The sequence below is a fragment of a genome, unplaced genomic scaffold (genome assembly GCF_019419815.1).
Source record: "Pyrus x bretschneideri cultivar Hongxiangsu unplaced genomic scaffold, Pyrus_bretschneideri_v1 Contig2, whole genome shotgun sequence".
In the NCBI taxonomy this organism is placed as follows: Eukaryota; Viridiplantae; Streptophyta; class Magnoliopsida; order Rosales; family Rosaceae; genus Pyrus; species Pyrus x bretschneideri.
The window spans coordinates 8,624,942-8,646,074 of NW_025999501.1; the positions used below are offsets into that span (position 1 = coordinate 8,624,942).

The 21,133-nt window shown below is 34.7% G+C and overlaps 1 protein-coding gene across 1 annotated transcript; it reads right to left on the minus strand.

Annotated features, from left to right (window-relative positions):
- Positions 1 to 426: 426 nt before the first annotated feature.
- LOC125476797 (transmembrane emp24 domain-containing protein p24delta3-like) lies at positions 427 to 4,635 on the minus strand. Its single transcript, XM_048583333.1, has 4 exons — positions 4,415 to 4,635; positions 2,548 to 2,760; positions 859 to 935; positions 427 to 762 (listed from the first exon to the last, which is right to left on the minus strand). The coding sequence occupies exons 1-4, from the start codon at positions 4,625 to 4,627 to the stop codon at positions 618 to 620; spliced, it is 648 nt and encodes a 215-aa protein (XP_048439290.1). The 5' UTR covers positions 4,628 to 4,635; the 3' UTR covers positions 427 to 617.
- Positions 4,636 to 21,133: the final 16,498 nt, after the last annotated feature.

Consider the following 21,133-nt stretch of genomic DNA (forward strand, 5'->3'; position numbering starts at 1 on the left):
TACATGTCACGGAAGAAAAATTGTCAACCAAAGACCCAAAAATCTAAAGGCTCAATTGAAAGTGCTTTTAAAATGCCTAAAAACGTTTTAGGTAAAATTGGTTATGGAACCAATCCTCAGTAATGCAAGTGAATTCTAAAAATACACTTGAAGTGCTTCCTTTGAAACCCAAACACATTTTTCTCTAAAAACACTTTTAACCATTTTAAATACATTTCCACACGAGCCCTAAATATTTCACTTTAGCTGGCATTCTTAGATTAGGCTTAGAAATATTATGCTACTAACAACACAAAACTCATTGCTAATGCGGTATTCATGGACTTTGTGTTGGCTGGTTGTTTTGGGTGCGATCCTTTTTATAGAGTGCCTATAACATTACAACTCAGGCTGAGACACATTGCTGTAATTAGCAAAATAATCAGATACTACTTAAACGAATGGATATCAATTTCCAAGTTAAACTAAAATCTGCTACTGTTTTGCGTTTCACAGTTCTCTTTCGGAAAGGAAAACACGAAAACTGAGAGTACGTGAAGTCGTAGTTTACATTAGATTCAAATTTTGCTTTCTCAATATCATTTTTCGTCTACAAAAAAAAAGTGGAGTAACATCACTTAAATAAGCTTCTTCTTTTGGAAAAAATTCTTCAAATGCCATAACTGAAGGGTCGAAACAATAATGCAGACAGCCAACGACATCATGCTAAACCACGCCACCCGGGCATTTGTTCTTTCACTCACGTCCCTCATCTCCGATTCTCTGCGTATAAATCCAAAACAGAAACAAGGAATAAATTACTGCACAAATGCAGCACATAAAATGTTGAATGCATCCTTATTATTATGCAAACCATACCTGCCCTTGAGATAAAGTAGATTCTCGTGGATGGCCTCAACTGCTCCTTCGAGTTTCCGCAGCTCAAGCTCAAGACCCTATATGTGGGAAAGTGTGGAGTTACGTATGGTTGTTATTTATATGTGGGAAAGTACATATGTTGAGTTATCTATGGTTGTTATTCTCATAGTGGCATTTATGTTTTGGCCAGAGTGAAGTTGAATTCGAAGAACTGTGGAGAAGCTCAAGACCCCTTTAGGTTGTCTGTGTAGAACTTGCTTGTGCACATTACTTCTCAGGGATTGACCGTGTGAGTCAAGCAAATTAAGCTTTTGTCTACATGTTTCTAACATGCATATAGTCTTGAATGAACTCCATTGCATGTTAAGTTGGATGCCCATTGCCCAGTTTTATATATATATTTGTTTGGTTGATTTGATGGCAATCAGATTAGTTAATATGTGTTTCAGAGTAAGAATTCTGCTAAAAAAACCTATTCACCCTACCTAGGCTGGTTATAGACTTATTGACAGCAATATACTACAAATGCGGAAATTTCAAGCAGATGTGGGTGGATAAATTTAAAGAAGCCGAGGCAAGGGTAAGGATGCAAAAGAAAATTTAACAAGGATCTATCAAAACTTTTGTAACAATAACCGTATGACTGCAGCGACAAGCCCAGCTAATGGTCTCTAGGTAGTATACCTTGCACCCAGGGGACCAACCTTCTAGGTACTCAGTATACATACACCATTACAGATACAGCATAGCGCAAGGGTGGCCGTTGAGTATGGTTATGGTGGGCTTCGGAAGAAAATTTTGAAGAAATATAATTCTTTCAGAGAATGCAGAGAAGATGGAGAAGATTTTAACAAGGGAGAGGAGAGGTGCAGGAGGTAACAAGGCACCAACCCTTGAACAGTACACAACTTTCACATATTCCATTCCGTTTAATCCCAAGGACTCATAAATCATAGGAAACCTCTGAAACTTTAAAGGCTGTGTTTTCTTAGGCCCAAATAAATAGACTTATAGATAACAATTGATCCACTAAATACTCTAAACTTGAAATATTTATTAATTATCATATTTCATTTTCTGATTCTTACTAACACACGCAATTCTCCTTAGACCAGAAATCCCCCATTTTTCTAATTGGGGCCAGTGAGCTTAGTCTTGGGCTTCTAAAGAGGATATGGCTTTTTCAACCAATTAGTAGCTACTGCATCCATTATCTCAAAATACAAGTATGTGCTTCAGGTTGCATGTGAAAGTTCGTGAGTATAAAATGAAGCTTTACTCCTTTCTACCAAATTTCAACATATCAAGTTCCTCCCTATATTATTATTGATATATTCTATATTATCACAACACAAAACTTTTGATATTAATGAAATGTTCTGAATTCTGCAGACATGATTGTGCTCAGCAGGCATTTTTGAAACTTAAATACTCATGTAAAGCAGTTCAGAATCTTCAGATTACAGATATGCAGTCACATGTATCAACAACTTTTAACTTACAAATTCATTTCTAATATTATTTCAGACATCAAGTTTTAAAAACCTTTAAATATAATACTCAGTTCATGTCTATTTCCCAGGGATTATAAAGTGTTACCAATAATAGAAACAATAAAAAACAATGAACGATGAATGTTCTATACACATACATATCTAAGTAAACTCTATAAATTATGGCAGTGCTTACCTCAATTTTCTCTTTTCTTGCCACGGATTCCCAATCCTTAGCTGCTATTCCAGTTTTCCAGTCAAGGTTGACACTCACCCCTCCACCTCCAGGATTGTTACCATCAACCCAAAAACATGCCAAGTAGTTTCCAGCCTCATGAGTTGTGAATGCAAACTGACCGTGTGTTGCATTCTCCCTTTGATGAAGATTGTTCCCATATGGTGATGTCACCTAAAGAAGAAACAAGAAGTACTATGAAATGTGCTAAGAAAACAGAACAAAATCTAAGATGAAAAGATAGTAGAGCACTTGTCAATGCTTTTGAACTTAATTTGTAATTTTCCAGTACTGTTTCCTTTAAAGATCCAATGGAGTTATCATATTGAGAAATATAATGCTCAATTAACTTGACTACAATAGGCACTTCGCTCTCAAAGTCACTTATAATACTCAACCACCCACTCCAACATCAACTTACAAGTTTGAATCATGAGCAAATATTTGAGGTTGTAAACTAGTATACATTTACCAAGTGCTACTATTACAACTTTAGAGAAGAAAAACAAATAAATGTTAATATAGAAAAAATCCAAATACAGTGGATGCACCACCTTTGCATTTACTAGAAACGACTTAGATGGCCAATGGTCTTATTGTTAACAAATGTAATTACTGGTCTACCCCAGCTAAAGGTGTTAACGTGACTCTGCTGCCCAACATGCAGATCAAAGCAATGGCCTTGACAGTGAAAGAAACCCCATTTCTAGAGCGTAGAAACTCCTTGCTAAAGGGCTGACCACATTAAAAAAGGTTTGACAAGCAACAAAACATAAGAGTAGAACATATTCCAACACAAATTATCATTACTAAATATTAAATTTCCCTTTTCGTTAACTTTTACACAAAGACAAAAGCCGATGAACTAAACATTGGGTAATGGTTGGCAGGCTTAAAGCTGCATTCTCCCTGCGACAAAGAAAGCTCCCATGAGGTGATGTCGCCCAAAGAAAAAACAAGAATAAAAAACCTAAGACGAAAACACATTGTCTGTTTGGTGCCCACGATTGGATTGGGTAACTCGCTAATCACTATACCCATACTCAAGGTATACTAAGGGAAGGAATGAAGAAATTGTGTAGCTTGAAGGTAGAAGATGAATTACACATACTTTTGAATCCCCACAAAATGGTAGGACTCGAAGGGATAAGTTTTCAACATGTCTAATCCCTTGTATACCCAGCAAAACGAAAACCCTACCGTCAACATACCTTGAATTTTATGAGCAATCCGAATCTTAATCACCAAACGATCCCATGATATGCAAGTCAAATGACAGAATTTCAGCGCACCTCCACTTACTCGTAACAGGCTTTCCTCGCTAAACAAGAAGAAGCTGCTAAGGTTGCCCAATTTGTTCTATCATGGGACAGGCAGGGTTTTGCACTAAGCAAGTAAACTACCTTTATCTAACTTAGTTATCTGCCGTGTGAGACATAGAAGGATTATCTCATTAACTCATTCAATCTGGCCCGTCGATGTAATTACTTTTTTTCGATAATAAAAACTTATTTTCCAATTTTCAGGTTCTTTCCCGTTTCGCAATCTACAGCAGGAGTTTCATTTATTAAGCTCTTAATTAATAGGAGGGCATACGTGAAAACCTACAAATCAAATAATTTTAGCAAGAAAAACATCCAAGCAGGATACAAAGATCCAAACTTTACGTTTTAGATCCTCTTTTCTACTTAAATTTTACCCAAAGGGCAGAAAATCCGATAAACTAAATATTGGGTTTGTCTGCTAATCTATGTATCTGCCTATTGCAATAAAATGAGGAATCCAAAACGACAAAACGACGACGTTAAAGAGGGGAATTAGAGCAGACCTTGGCGGAGATGGTGGGGGAGTGGGAGTGATCATCGGGGATGACGACGTAATCGGCCAAAACGACGACGTTGTTCTGGATTTCCTCCGAGACGCACTTCGTGCCGGAGGAAGGTAAGGTGAGCCAGATGGCTTGACCAGTCCGTACCAAGCACAGGGCCAACACGATGGCGGCAGCAACCGCACTGCCACGCCAACTCCTCGTCGTCGTCATCGTAACTCCTCCGCTTTCTCTCTCCCTCCCTCTCTGTTTCCCCTCCAAACGACGACGTTTTGTGCTTGCTTGGTTTTCGAAGCGGAGATACCGATGCCCAGCAAACGAAGATGGTTTTCTCTGTGTTGACTTTTTCAGAGGAAGGGAGGAAAGTGTTTTGTGGATTCTCGGACCTGATGGTGACGATTGGGCCTGAGTTATGTAACTTGTCTTGGTTTTGGGCCCAAGGTTTATTTTTTTTATTTTTTATTAAGCGAGGTAGACTGAGCCTTTTTGGAACTGAAAACTTAAAGATGGATGGTATGAGCCTGCCAATTACCTTCTAGTGATATTTTTTTTTTAATAAATTGTAGCAGTGATTTTTCAACTAAAAATTTATTAATATTGATTCTTAAACTCATAAAAATGTGTAGCTATGGTCATTTTCGTCAACTTCATCAGAATTTTGTCAACATGAGTTATGTTGGAAGAACTCTTGCTACAATTGGGTCCCTCAACTCATCAAAATGTGTAGCTATGGTCTTTTTCGTCAAATTCGTCAGAATGTTGTCAAGATGAGTTATGTTGGAAGGACTACTGCTATAATTTGGTCAAAGTTGACGGACCGCTTCCAAATGCCTAATAAATTTTCCTTCATGCTCATGGAAAATGTTTCGGGAAAATAAAAAATTTGCCTTTTTGACAAAAAACATGGGTGTTACACTCACGGTTTTTTGTCAGTTTTTACAAATTCGTACATAAATCGTTGTTCAAACTATTTATTTTCACCTTCGCCTCACCGTTAAATTTGAAAATTAAAGTAATACTTTCTGTTAATATTCTTGAGGGTGGAACCTTATTTTAACAATGTTTTGAGTCTCACAACTATATTTTTCACTTATTTTTTAAGTTTTTGACTTAAATACTCTACTAAATATAGATTTGTTACTCAATAAATATTAAATCCACTTCCAAATGCCTTATAAAATTTTCCTTAATGCTCACAGAAAATATTTAGCGAAAATAAAAAATTTGCATTTTTAACAAAAAAACGTGGTTAAACACTGATTGGTTTTAGTCAATTTTTACAAATTTTTACATAAATCGTCGTACAAACTATTTATTTTTACCTTCACCTCACCGTGAAGTTTGAAAATTATAGTAATACTTTACATTATATTCTTGTGGGTGGAACACAATTTTAACAATGTTTTGGGCCTCACTACTATATTTTTCCTTTATTTTTTTTTGTTTTCGATTTAAATAGTCTATTAAATATACATTTTTTGCTCAATAAATCGTAAATTCGCTTCCAAATGCCTTATAAATTTTTCTTAATGCTCGCAAAAAATATTTCGCGAAAATAAAAAATTTGCATTTTTGACAAAAAACGTGGGTTAACACTAACGGTATTCGTATATAAATTGCCGTTCGAACTATTTATTTTCACCTTCACCTCACTGTGAAATTTGAAAATTAAATTAATACTTTCCGTTAATATTCTTAAGGGTGGAACCGTATTTTAACAATGTTTTCGGCCTCACTACTATAATTTTCACTTAATAAAAATATTGCAATTTTGACAAAAAACAGTTTTTAGTTAGTTTCGACAAGTTCGTACATAAATCGTTGTTAATTTTTCACCTTCACCTCACCATGAAGTTTGAAGATTATAGTAATACTTTTTGTTATATTCTTGAGGGTGGAACGCCATTTTAACAATGTTTTGGGCCTCCCTACTATATTTTTCACTTATTTTTTTCGTTTTTGACTTAAATAGTTTACTAAATATACATTTGTTGTTCAATATCGTAAAGGCTAAATAGCCAAAATGGTCCCTGAGGTTTCAAATCAATAGAAGTGGTCCTTGAGATTGTCTACCATCCATCATTTTGGTCATTCCGTTAAAAACTTCGTTAAATGTCCCGGAGCTCTTGGCCGGAAGTTTGGGCAATTTTCAAAGCTTCGTAACTCAATCATTTCTTAACCAATTTGACCCATAATATATCAAAGTGAAGATAGGAAAGTGTAGAATAAGATTATACCTATTTGGAAGCCCAATGGTTGTCGGAGATGGTTGGAAAATAGCCTCAAAGTTGACTGGTCCGAGGGAAAACTGGAAAACTCACTAGAAACTAAGTAAACATTAAACGTTCATAACTTCTTCAATTCTTAACAAAATCAAGTGATTCAAAAATGAAAATCATACTTCTCGACAAGACAAAGAGAATGGTACCTTTTTTATGGCTAAATTGCCGTGGTTTGGCCGGAAAACGGCTCGAAAGTGGCTGTCTTGGTCTCGAGTTAGCCAATTTTGAGCAATTTTCCTACCAAACCATGGTGAGTTCGCCATCAGAAAAGGTACCATTCTCTTCGTCTCATCAAGAAGTATGATTTTCGTTTATGAATCACTTAATTTCGTTGAGTATTGAAGAAATTATGAACATTTAAAGTTTACCCAGTTTCCGGCTAATTTTCTAGTTTTCCCTCGGACCAGTCAACTTTGAGGCTACTTTCTGGCCATATCCGACAACCATTGGGCTTCCAAATATGTATAATCTTATTCTACACTTTCCTATATTCATTTTGATATATTATGGATTGAATTTGGTTAAGAAACGATTGAATTACGAAGCTTTGAAAATTGCCCAAACTTCTGGCCAAGAGCTCCCGGACACTAAACGGAGTTTTTAACGGAATGACCAAAATGATGGATGGTGGACAATCTCAGAGACCACTTCTATTGATTTGAAATCTCAGGGACCAAAGTGATGTGTTATGCAAATCTTAGGGACCTTTTTGGCTATTTAGCCAACCGTAAACTTGCTTCCAAATAAATAAATGAATATAAAGGATACGATCAGTACTTAGCTACCGATTGTAAACAGATCTGTCGCTAGCATGTTAGCAATAGTTCCAAGAGAGAATCGCTATATTCATACCGAACGCCTCTTTTCAAATTTTCCTTTTTAATTTTTGTTTTTTGCTTATGTTTGTTTTAATTCTTTTACCATAACAACAAACTATCAAACTCATATTCTTCAAAATATATTTTTTCATGCAAAATCTATTATCATACATATTTACACACTTGTAATCAACGATTTAAAACCTAAATTTAAAGATATTTAAAGTTAATAGGGGTTACTCAGATAAAGTAATGTACGAAGAAAAAACACAAATGAATAAACAAAAAAGCAGAAAATAAATAAATAAAATGTTGTTTTCACCTTTGCCTCACCATGAAATTTTGAAAATTCAAGTAAAACTTTCTGTTGAGATTCTTGAGAGTGGAGGTTTGACAATGTTGTGGTCCTCACAATTCTATTTTTCACTTATTTTTTTAGTTTTTGGCTTAAATATTCTATTAAGTATACATTTGTTGCTCAATAAATCATAAAACCACTTCCAAACACCTTATAAAGTTTTCCTAAATGCCCTCAAAAAATATTTCAAAAAGTAAATTTTTTTCATTTTTGACCAAAAAAACGTGGGTTAACTCACGACTTTTAGTTGGTTTTGCAATTTCGTACATGAATCACCGTTCAATCTATTTATTTTGACATTCACCTCAATGTGAAGTTTTGAAAATTAAGGTGAGACCTTTCATTGAGATTCTTGAGGTTGGAACCCCATTGGACAATGTTTTGGTCCTCACTATTATATTTTTCACTTATTTTTTTAGTTTTCAGCTTAAATATTCTACTAAGAATGCATTTGTTTCTTAATAAAGCATAAAACCACTTCCAAGCACATTAAAAAGTTCTCCTTAATGCTTGCAGAAAATATTTACAAAAATAAAAATTTTCATTTTTGAACAAAAAAACGTGGCTTAACACTCACGATTTTTAGTCGGTTTTACAAATTCGTACATAAATCACCATTCAAGCTATTTCCTTTCACCTTCGCCTCATAATGAAATTTTGAAAATTAAGGTAAGACTTTCCGTTGAGATTCTTGATGGTGGAACCCCATGTGATAATGTTTTGGTCTTCACTATTGTATTTTTCAATTTTTGGTTTACATATTTTACTAAGTATACATTTGTTGCTCAATAAATCATCAAACTGCTTCCAAACACCTTACAAAGTTTTCCTTAATGCTTGCAAAAAATATTAAGCAAAAATAAAAATTTGCATTTTTGACCAAAAAAAACGTGGGTTAACTATCACATCCCGGGCCAGGCGGGACCATTTTCCGGGCCCGACTTTACTGTAGCACGATATTGTCCTCTTTGGGCCCCCTAGCACACCCTCACGGTTTTGTTTATGGGAACTCACACGAGAAAAAAAAAATTATCACATCCTGGCCCTAGCAGGACCAGTTCCCACGCCCGACTCTACTGTAGCACGATATTGTTCGCTTTGGACCCCCAGCACATCCTCACGGTTTTGTTTCTGGGAACTCACACGAGAACTTTCCAGTGGGTCACCCATCATGGGAATGCTCTCACGCGCTACTCGCTTAACTTCGGAGTTCCGATGGAACCCGAAGCCAGTGAACTTCCAAAAGCAAAACTGTGAGGGAATGGTAAGCCCAAAGGGAACAATATCGTTGTAGACATCGAAATTTCAGTGAAATAAATGTTAACCAATGTATTAAAATTACAACATTTATTTATTTCACCTACATCACACACTAATTTCACCTACAACTTCCACTTACTTCACCAACCTCACACACTTATTTCACCTACATCACACACTCATTTCACCTACAACTTCTACTTACTTCACCAACCTCACACACTTATTTCACCTACATCACACACTCATTTCACCTACAACTTCCATTTACTTCACCAACCTCACACACTCATTTCACCTACCAACTCCATTTACTTCACCTACAACATCCACTTACTTCACCAAAAAATGGATGGTGGTGATTCACTCTCAAAGCCTATAAATAGGCTTTTCCATTAAGAGAAAAAAAAGGGGGAGAAATTTACATACACACCAAAACTTTGAAGCCCTGAAGCTCTAAAGCTCTCAAGAAAATCCCGAAGGATCAAGAAAGCTGTGACATCCCACATCGCCCAGGGAAGTGATCCTTAAATGTATATTCCCATCCTACCTAGCACGAGGCCTTTTGGGAGCTCACTGGCTTCGGGTTCCGTAGGAACTCCAAAGTTAAGCGAGAAGAGGGCTAGAGCAATCCCATGATGGGTGACCCACTGGGAAGTTGCTCGTGAGTTCCCAAAAACAAAACCGTGAGGGAATGGTAAGCCCAAAGCGGACAATATCGTGCTACGGTGATGGAGCGGGCCCGGGAAGTGGTCTCACCCGGGCCGGGATGTGACATTGGTATCAGAGCCTATCCCTGGCCGGAAATGTGCCGACGAGGACGTCGGTGGCTTCGGGTTCCGTAGGAACTCTGAAGTTAAGCGAGAAGAGGGCTAGAGCAATCCCATCATGGGTGACCCACTGGGAAGTTGCTCGTGAGTTCCCAAAAACAAAACCGTGATGGAATGGTAAGCCCAAAGCAGACAATATCGTGCTACGGTGGTGGAGCGGGCCCGGGAAGTGGTCTCACCCGGGCCGGGATGTGACAAAAGCACTCTTCGTTCTTCGTCAAATCATTCTTCAAGACCAAGCCGCAACGGCCCTTGAAGAACTCCCACCAACTCAAGATCAAGCCCCGACGGCCCCTTGAAGAAAGTGTTCATCATTCATCATCCATTCATCCTAAGATCAAGCCCCAACGGCCCTTTGGATCAACAACCTCAACAAACCCATACACCCATTCTTCAAGATCAAGCTCAACGCCCCTTGAAGATCCATTCATCAACTGTTCATTCTTAGATCAAGCCCGGACGGCCCTTTGGATCAACAACTCATCCACAAACCTACACCCTACGAAGATAGAATCAGAGGATCAAATTACAAAGAGGTTGTAACCCCAAAATCATTAATACAAAAATATATTTTGTACACGTATTCTTGTTTCTTGTTTCAGGAATTTTTCGTGTTTACAATCGTGCTACGGTGGTGGAGCGGGCCCGGGAAGTGATCTGCCCCAGGCGGGGATGTGACACTGCTAAATATCCATTTGTTGCTCAATAAATCGTAAATTCACTGCCAACTACCTTATAAAATTTTCCTTAATGCTCATGCAAAATATTTCCCAAAAATAAAATATTTACAATTTTTTACAAAAAAACGTTGATTAACACTCATAGTTTTTAGTCGATTTTTACAAATTCATACATAAATCGTCATTCAAACTATTAATTTTCACCTTCGCCTAATCTTGAAGTTTGAAAATTATAGCAGTACTTCTTGTTATATTCTTGAGGGTGGAACCCCATTTTAACAATGTTTTAGTACTCGCTACTATATTTTTAGTTTTTGAATTAAATAGTCTATTAAATATTCATTTGTTGCTCAATAAATTGTAAATATGCTTTCAAATGCCTTATAAAATTCTCCTTAACGCTCCCGGAAATTTTTTCGAGAAAATAAAAAATTTGCATTTTTGACAAAAAAATGTGTGTTAACATTCATTGTTTTTTGTCAGTTTCTACAAATTCGTACATAAATCCTCATTCAAACTATTTATTTTTACATTCACCTCACCGTGATGTTTAAAAATTATAATAATTCTTTTTGTTGTATTCTTGAGGGTGGAACCCAATTTTAACAATGTTGTGGGCCTCACAACTATATTTTTCACTTATTTTTTTAGTTTGCGACACAAATAATCTACTAAATATACATTTTTGCTCAATAAATCGTAAATCCGTTTCCAAATGCCTTATAAATTTTCCTTAATGCTCATGGAAAATGTTTCGCGAAAATAAAAAATTTGCATTTTTGACAAAAAATATGGGTGTTACACTCACTGTTTTTTGTCAGTTTTTACAAATTCGTACATAAATTGTTGTTCAAACTATTATTTTCACCTTCGCCTCACCTTAAGTTTGAAAATTAAAGTAATACTTTCTGTTAATATTCTTGAGGTTGGAACCTTATTTTAACAATGTTTTGGGCCTCACAACTATATTTTTCACTTATTTTTTAAGTTTTTGACTTAAATACTCAACTAAATATACATTTTGTTGCTCAATAAATCGTAAATCCAATTCCAAATGCCTTATAAAATTTTCCTTAATACTCACAAAAAATATTTAGCGAAAATAAAAAATTTACATTTTTAACAAAAAACATGGGTAAACACTGATTCGTTGTAGTCAGTTTTTAAAAATTCATACATAAATTGTCATACAGACTATTTATTTTCACCTTCACCTCACCATGAAGTTTGAAAATTATAGTAATACTTTACGATATACTCTTGTGGGTGGAACGCAATTTTAACAGTGTTTTAGGCCTCACTACTATATTTTTCCTTTATTTTTTTTGTTTTCGATTTAAATAGTGTACTAAATATATATTTGTTGCTTAATAAATTGTAAATCTGCTTGCAAATGACTAATAGATTTTGCTTAATGCTTGCAAAAAATATTTCGCAAAAATAAAAATTTTGCATTTTTGACAAAAAAACATAGGTTAACATTGATGGTTTTTACAAATTCGTACATAACTCGCTGTTCGAACTATTTATTTTCACATTCATCTCACCGTGAAATTTGAAAATTAAATTAATACTTTCCGTTAATATTCTTGAGGGTGGAACCGTATTTTAATAATGTTTTCGGCCTCACTACTATAATTTTCACTTATTTTTTTAGTTTTCGACATAAATACTCTACTAAATATACATTTGGCTCAATAAATCGTAAATCCGCTTCCAAATGCCTTATAAAATTTTCCTACTGGTCAATGAAAATATTTTGCGAAAATAAAAATATTGCAATTTTGACAAAAAAAAAGGGTTTTTAGTCAGTTTCTACAGCTTCGTACATATATTGTTGTTAATTTTTCACCTTCACCTCACCATGAAGTTTGAAGATTATAGTAATACTTTTTATTATATTCTTGAGGGTGGAACGCCATTTTAACATTGTTTTGGGCATCACTACTATATTTTTCACTTATTTTTTTAGTTTTCGACTTAAAATAGCCTACTAAATATACATTTGTTGCTCAATAAATCGTAAACTTGCTACCAAATAAATGAATGAAATAGAAAATGATGCGATCAGTACTTAGCTACTGATTGTAAAATGTAATTGTCGCTAGCATGTTAGCAACAATACCGCTAGCATGTTAGCAACAGTACCAGGTTCGAATCGCTAGATTCATATCGAACCCCTCTTCTCAGTTTTTTCTTTTCAGTTTTTTAGTTTTTGTTTTTTGTTAATGTTTGTTTTAGTTCTCTTACCATAACAACAAACTATTAAATTCATATTCTTCAAAATTTATTTTTTCATGCAAAATCTATTATCGTACATATTTAAACACTTGTAATCAACGATTTAAAACCTAAATTTGAAGATATTTGAATTCAATAGTGGTTACTCAGATAAAGTAATGTACGAAGAAAACACTCAAAGGAATAAACAAAAAAGTAGAAAAAAAAATGGAATTGGGAAAAATCGGTACCACGCTACCAATCCTCGCCCAATCGTATTTAAATCATCGTTCAATCTATTTATTTTCACCTTTGCCTCACCGTGAAGTTTTGAAAATTACGGTAAGACTTTCTGTTAAGATTATGGAGGGTAGAACTTTATTTTTGGGTCTCACTACTATATTTTTCACTTATTTTTTTTAGTTTTCAACTTTAGTATTATACTAGATATACATTTGTTGCTCAATACATCGCAAATCCACTTCCACATGCCTTATGAAGCTTTCAATTATGCTCATGGAAAATGTTTTGCGAAAATAAAAAATTTGCATTTTTGATAGAAAACGTGGATTCACACTCACGCTTTTAGTCCGTTTTGCAAATTCGTACATAAATCGTCGTCCAATCTATTCATTTTCACCTTCGGCTCATCGTGAAGTTTTGAAAATTAAGGTTAGACATTCCATTGATATTTTTGAGGGTGGAATCCAAATTTAACAATGTTTTGGATGACACACCCCAACCTGGAATGTTCACCTAGACTCTGAATCGAGCTGTGATGGATGACACCAGAAATGTAATGAAGCCATATAGTGTTGTGATGTGGAAAATATAAATAAATTTAAGCCTAAAAGTGCCTAAATGCAAGAGTGCCCATGTGAGCAGGAATGAACCCATTTCACATGTGATGTCAGAGCATATATAGTAAAGTAGAATGAGAATTCTACCATCGAAGGTAAACTCATAAACCAAGATTTGTCAAGAATCCTCGTCGACACGAAAGCTTAGCCACTAAAACCTAGAGAGGCGAAAAACATGGGTAAGTGGGCCTAAAAATAAAGCTTGTAAAACCTTTTCGAAAATGTAATCACCCTTTGCCGTAAAACAAGTATGGTTTCCAAATATATATACTACATATACTATGAAAACATTTTATCATAAATAGTAATATCACCATAATGCAACAATTCACGATATTCAGCATATAAAACACATGACCATCGGTAATCACCATAACTTGAATGAACGAACATATAATATCGGGTGCTCATCGACATATGCTGACACACGAGTTTATGCAGAGGTATTCTAACATGAATATGACTGGGTGTAATAATGATTTACACTTTAGTACTACAATCACATGAAGACTGGCACTATGCACGTCATATACGAGTCCTAATTGCACATAGCAGTCTAGGACATGATTGGAACCTATAATGGATCCAAAGTGAGGGTACGATGTGATGTGTACATACATATGAAGCCTGGCCCTAGCCCAGACTGGTACAAACACCAGTGTAGCACACGATGAGCAGATAATTATAATCATATAATGGAAAATTGATAATTCGATAATTCTAGTCAATGCAATACTATTCATGATTGTAAATCCAATTAAGGCATCAATAATAATACTCATACCTGTGCATCCCATAGAACGTAGCATAATTCTATAAATTCTGTTGCTCAATAAATCATAAAACTGCTTCCAAACATCTTATAAAGTTTTCTTTAATGCTCGCGAAAAATATTTCGCAAAAGTAAATTTTTTCATTTTTGACCAAAAAAACATGGGTGTTAGCTCACAACTTTTAGTCGGTTTTGCAAATTCGTACATAAATCACTGTTCAATCTATTTATTTTGACATTCGCCTCAATGTGAAGTTTTGAAAATTAAGGTGAGACCTTTCATTGAGATTCTTGAAGGTGGAACCCCATTGGATAATGTTTTCGTCCTTACTATTGTATTTTTCACTTATTTTTTTAGTTTCGGCTTAAGTATTCTACTCAGAATACATTTGTTGCTCGATAAATCATAAAACCACTTCCAAACACATTAAAAAGTTCTCCTTAATGCTTGCGGAAAATATTTACAAAAATAAAATTTTTCATTTTTGACCAAAAAAACGTGGGTTAACACTCACGATTTTTAGTTGGTTTTACAAATTCATACATAAATCGTCATTCCAACTATTTGCTTTCACCTTCACCTCATTGTGAAATTTTGAAAATTAAGGTAAGGCTTTCCGTTGAGATTCTTGATGATGGAACCCCATTTGACAATGTTTTGGTCTTCATTATTGTGGTTTTCACTTTTTTTTTTTTTTTCAATTTTTGGTTTACATATTTTACTAAGTATACATATGTTGCACAATAAATCATCAAACTACTTCCAAACACCTTACAAAGTTTTCCTTAATGCTTGCGAAAAATATTACGCAAAAATAAAAATTTGCATTTTTGACCAAAAAAACGTGGGTTAACACTCACGAGTTTTAGTCAGTTTTATAAATTCGCACATAAATCATCGTAAAACGATATGTTTTCACCTTCGCGTCGCCATGAAATCTTGAAAATTAAGGTAGGAATTTCCATTGAGATTCTTGACGGTGGAACCCATTTGACAATGTTTTGGTTTTCACTATTATATTTTTCACTTATTTTTTCAGTTTTCGGCTTAAATATTCTACTAAGTTTACATTTGTTGCACAATAAATCATAAAACTGCTTCCAAACAAGTTATAAAGTTTTGCTTACTACTCACAGAAAATATTTCACAAAAATAAAAATTTGCATTTTTTACCAAAAAAATATGGGTTAACACTCACGATTTTTAGTCGTTTCACAAATTCCTACATAAATCAACGTTCAATCTATTTGTTTTCATATTCGCCTCACCGTGAAATTTTGAAAATTAAGGTAAGACTTTCCATTGAGATTCTTAAGGGTGGAACTCCATTTGACAATGTTTTGGTCCTCACTATTATATTTTTCACTTATTTTTTCAGTTTTCGGCTTTAATATTCTACTAAGTATACATTTGTTGCTTAATAAATTATAAAAACGCTTCCAAACACCTTATACATTTTTCCATAATGCTCGCAGAAAATATTTTGCAAAAATAAAAATTTTCATTTTTGACCGAAAAAACACGTGTTAACATTCATTGCTTTTAGTCGATTTTGCAAATTCGTACATAAATCACCGTTCAATCTATTTATTTTTAGCTTCACCTCAATGTGGAGTTTTGAAAATTAAGGTGAGACATTCCATTGAGATTCTTGAGGGTGGAACCCCATTTGACAATGTTTTGGTCCACCTTATCGTATTTTTCACATATATATTTTTTTCAGTTTTCAGCTTAAATATTCTATTAAGCATACATTTGTTGCTCAATAAATCATACAACCGCTTCCAAACACCTTATAAAGTTTTCCTCAATACTCGCGGAAAATATTTTTCAAAAATAAAAATTTGCATTTTTGACCAAAAAACGTGGGTTAACACTCACGATTTTTAGTTGGTTTTACAAATTCGTAATTAAATCATTCGTTCAATCTATTTGTTTTCACCTTCGCCTCAATGTGAAATTTTGAAAATTTAGGTAAGACTTTCCGTTGAGATTCTTGATGGTGGAACCCCGTTTGACAATGTTTTGGTCCTCACAATTCTATTTGTCACTTATTCTTTTAGTTTTCGGCTTAAATATTCTACTAAGTATACATTTGTTGCTCAATAAATCATAAAACCACTTCCAAACACCTTATAAAGTTTTCCTTAATGTTTGAGGAAAATATTTCGTAAAAATAAAAAAATTTATTTTTGACCAAAAAAACGAGGGTTAACTGTAATACCCTGAAAATTTAAATATATGAATTTTATATTCATAATTGTGAATATGTGAAGAAAATCAAAATTAAATCAATGTACGGTCCCAAAGATAAAATTGCGAAAATCATAAAGTTTGGTTCTGGGAATTATTATAATATACGTATTCATGGTATTGAGAGTTTATATTATTTTTCGGGAATTTATATTAATTTATTTGAGTTCAGTTTTAAATTAAACGGCTTACGAGATTTAAAGTTTGGAAATGAACTATTTAAAATCTGTAGACCTTTTCAAGCCACAATTTATATTTTTGAATAGGGCTTGAACTCACGAACGCGTAGGCGCAAACCGTTGGTAAAATGGAGTTATAATGAAGAAGTTATTAACGATAGAAGTTAAGGGTAAAATAGTCATTTTGACATTAATGAGAAGATTCCAGAAAATCTGGAATAAAAGGGAGTGCCACGTTTGTGGCTATGATTGAAAGGAAAGGAGAGATAAGGGAGAGACTGGGATCAATGGAAGGAGACAGAAAGGAGGGAAAAGAGAGGAAAAAAAAAAAAAAAAGGTAGGGGGTGAACGGGTCTTTTGACCCGTGAGACACAACCGACGAGATTCATGGTCTCCTAGCCAATTTTCGGTGAGATGAAGGTCCCCCACCACTTGGAAGTCATCTCTCATCATCCCTTCTACCTATTCCAGCCCAAATTGGAGTGGAATTGGTCTTGGAATTTGGGAACCCGCACCATGGATGCCGCGGGAACCCTTGCTCGAATTCTAACAATTATGAAAGGTTTCCCTCCAATTACCACCATTGCTAGACTTCCCTTGAGGCCTAGAACAAAGCCTAAAAAACTATAGGGGCGGCGGACTACCCAAGGCGACGGATCGAAGCACACCTATTCTAGGGTTTTCGACACATTTTGGTGAAATTGGAGCTTTTCCTAGCCAAATTGGACTTGGCCACATGTATAAAGTTTTCTCTACTCTTTGAGATCTTCATTTTTGTATTTTCTGAGAATTTTTAAAAATAGTGAAATTTTCCGATGAATCGGGGCGGCCCTGGCCCGGGCCCCTACCACATCCTGGGCTTGACTCTACCATGGCATGATATTGTCCACTTTGGGCCCCGACCACGCCCTCACGGTTTTGTTTCTAGGAACTCACAAGAGAACTTCCCAGTGGATCACCTATCCTAGGATTGCTTTCGCGCGAACTCGCTTAACTTTAGAGTTCCTACGGAACCCGAAGCCAATGAGCTCCCAAAAGGCCTTGTGCTAGGTAGAGGTGAGAATATACATATAAAGCTTACATAATTCACTCCCCTGGGTGATGTGGGATGTTACAAAAAACGTGGGTCAACACTGATGGTTTTTAGTCGGTTTTTACAAATTCGTATATAAATCGCCATTCGAACTATTTATTTTCACCTTCACCTCACCGTGAAATTTGAAAATTAAATTAATACTTTCTATTAATATTCTTGAGGGTGGAACCGTATTTTAACAATGTTTTCGGCCTCACTATTATAATTTTCACTTATTTTTTTAGTTTTCCACATAGATACTCTATCGAATATACATTTGTTGCTCAATAAATCGTAAATCCGCTTCCAAATGCCTTATAAAATTTTCCTTAATGGTCATTGAAATATTTCGTGAAAATAAAAATATTGCAGTTTTGACAAAAAACGGTTTTTAGTCAGTTTCTACAACTTCGTACATAAATCGTTGTTAATTTTTCACCTTCACCTCACCATGAAGTTTGAAGATTATAATAATACTTTTTGTTATATTCTTGAGGGTGGAACGCCATTTTAACAATGTTTTGGGCCTCCCTACTATATTTTTAACTTATCTTTTTAGTCTTTGACTTAAATAGTCTACTAAATATACATTTGTTGCTCAATAAATCGTAAACTTGCTTCCAAATAAATAAATGAAATAGAAAAGGATACGATCAGTAATTCGATACCGATTGTAAAGAGGAACTATCGCTAGCGTCTTAGCAACAGTACCTGAAAAGAATTGCTAAACTCATACCGAACCTCTCTTTTCAATTTTTTCTTTTTAGTTTTTGGTTTTTGCTTATGTTTGATTTAATTCTCTTACCATAACAACAAACTATCAAACTCATATTCTTCAAAATATATTTTTTCATGCAAAATCTATTATCATACATATTTAAACACTTGTAATCAATGATTGAAAACCTAAATTTAAAGATATTTGAATTTAATGGTGGTTACTTAGATAAAGTAATGTACGAAGAAAAAACTCAAAGGAATAAACAAAAAAGCAGAAAATAAATAAAAAAAAGGGAATTGGGAAAGATCGGTACCACGCTACCAATCCTCGCCCAGTCGTATTTAAATCATCGTTCAATCTATTTATTTTCGCCTTTGCCTCACGTGAAGTTTTGAAAATTAAGGTAAGACTTTCCGTTAAAATTCTTGAGGGTAGAACCCTATTTTTGGGTCTCACTACTATATTTTTCACCTTTTTTTTTTTAGTTTTAAACTTAAATATTCTACTAGATATACATTTGTTGCTCAATACTTTGTAAATCCACTTCCACATGTCTTACGAAGTTTTCCATTATGCTCATGGAAGCTGTTTCGCGAAAATAAAAAATTTGCATTTTTGACAGAAAACGTGGGTTCACACTCACGTTTTTAGTCCGTTTTGCAAATTCGTACATCCAATCTATTCATTTTCATTTTAGCCCCATTGTGAAGTTTTGAAAACTAAGGTTAGACATTCCATTGATATTCTTAAGGGTGGAACCCAATTTTAACAATGTTTTGGGTGACAACCCCAACCCGAAATGTCCACTTGGACTCTGAATCGAGTTATGCTGGCCGACACCAGAAAGGTGACGAAGCCATATAGTGTTGTGATGTGGAAAATATAAATAAATTTAAACCTAAAAGTGCCTAAATGCAAGAGTGCGCATGTGAGAGAGAATGAATCCATTTCACACGTGATGTCAAAGCATAAGTAAAGTATAGTAAAGTAGAATGAGAATTCTACCATTGAAGGTAAACTCCTAAACCAAGATTTGTCAAGAATCCTCGTCGACACGAAAGCTCAGCCACTAAAAACCTAGAGGGGCAAAAAACAAGAGTAAGTGAGCCTAAAAATAAAGCTTGTAAAACCTTTTCGAAAATGTAGTAACCCTTTGTCGTAAAATAAGTATGGTTTCCAAATATATATACTACATATACTATGAAAACGTTTATCATAAATAGTAATATTACCATAATGCAACAATTCATGATATTTAGCATATAAAACACATGACCATCGGTAATCACCATAACTTGAATGAACGAACATATAATATCGGGTGCTCATCGACATATGCTGACACACGAGTTCATGCAGAGGTATTCTGACATGAATAGGATTGGGTGTAATAATGATTTACGCTTTAGTACTACAATCACGGGAAGACTGGTGCTATGCACGTTACATACGAGTCCTAATTGCCCATAGCCGTCTAGGACATGACTGACACCTACAATGGATCCAAAGTGAGGGTATGATGCGACGTGAACATACATGTGAAGCCTGGCCCTAACCCGGACGGGTATAAACACCAATGTAGCACACGATGAGCAGATAACATAATTATAATCATATAATGGTAAATCGATAATTCGATAATTCTAGTCAATGCAATACTATTCATGACCGTAAATCCAATTAAGGCATCAATAATAATACGCGTACATGTGCATCCCATAGAACATAACATAATTCCATAAATTCTGTTAATACTAAAAACTCAGTTGAATTAAAGTTGAGGGACCAATGGTAATAGTTTTTTAGTTGAGGGACCATTACTCCAATTGAGTTAAAGTTAAGGGACCATTACTACAATTTACTCTTTATTTTTTATTTTTAACAATCGATATTATCTACACAAAAGAGAGGGGTGGGCTTAGCCTCACAATAGGTTAGCAATAATGTGGTTCAAATTCACCTTTTGCAAGAATCGAACCTAAAACTTCTCACTTTCTTGTGAAGAGGAATACCACTAGTATCTATATATATAAACAGAGAAGGCAAATTTGTATCTAAAAAGCTATTAGATTCAACTCACATAAATGAAAAATAAGATGTATTAAAATTAACATATTTTAGATCACTATTATCCGATAAGAAATTCATCACTTGACGAATTTGGATGGAGAATTTTCAATGAGGAAGACAAATCACAATTTAATATATTTAATTTATATTTATGCCAAATTGTAACATACACAAGAATGACTTCATGTAAGAGCATATTTAATGGAAGCCTTATGGCCTAGGCAAATTGATAACCTAGCCTCAAAATTGGAAAAATAACTTCTAGCTGAGTAAAATTTGCCGATTCAAATTGAAGCCTAGGCACCTTACGAGCTCAAATTAGGCTCAGCCCAAGCATTGA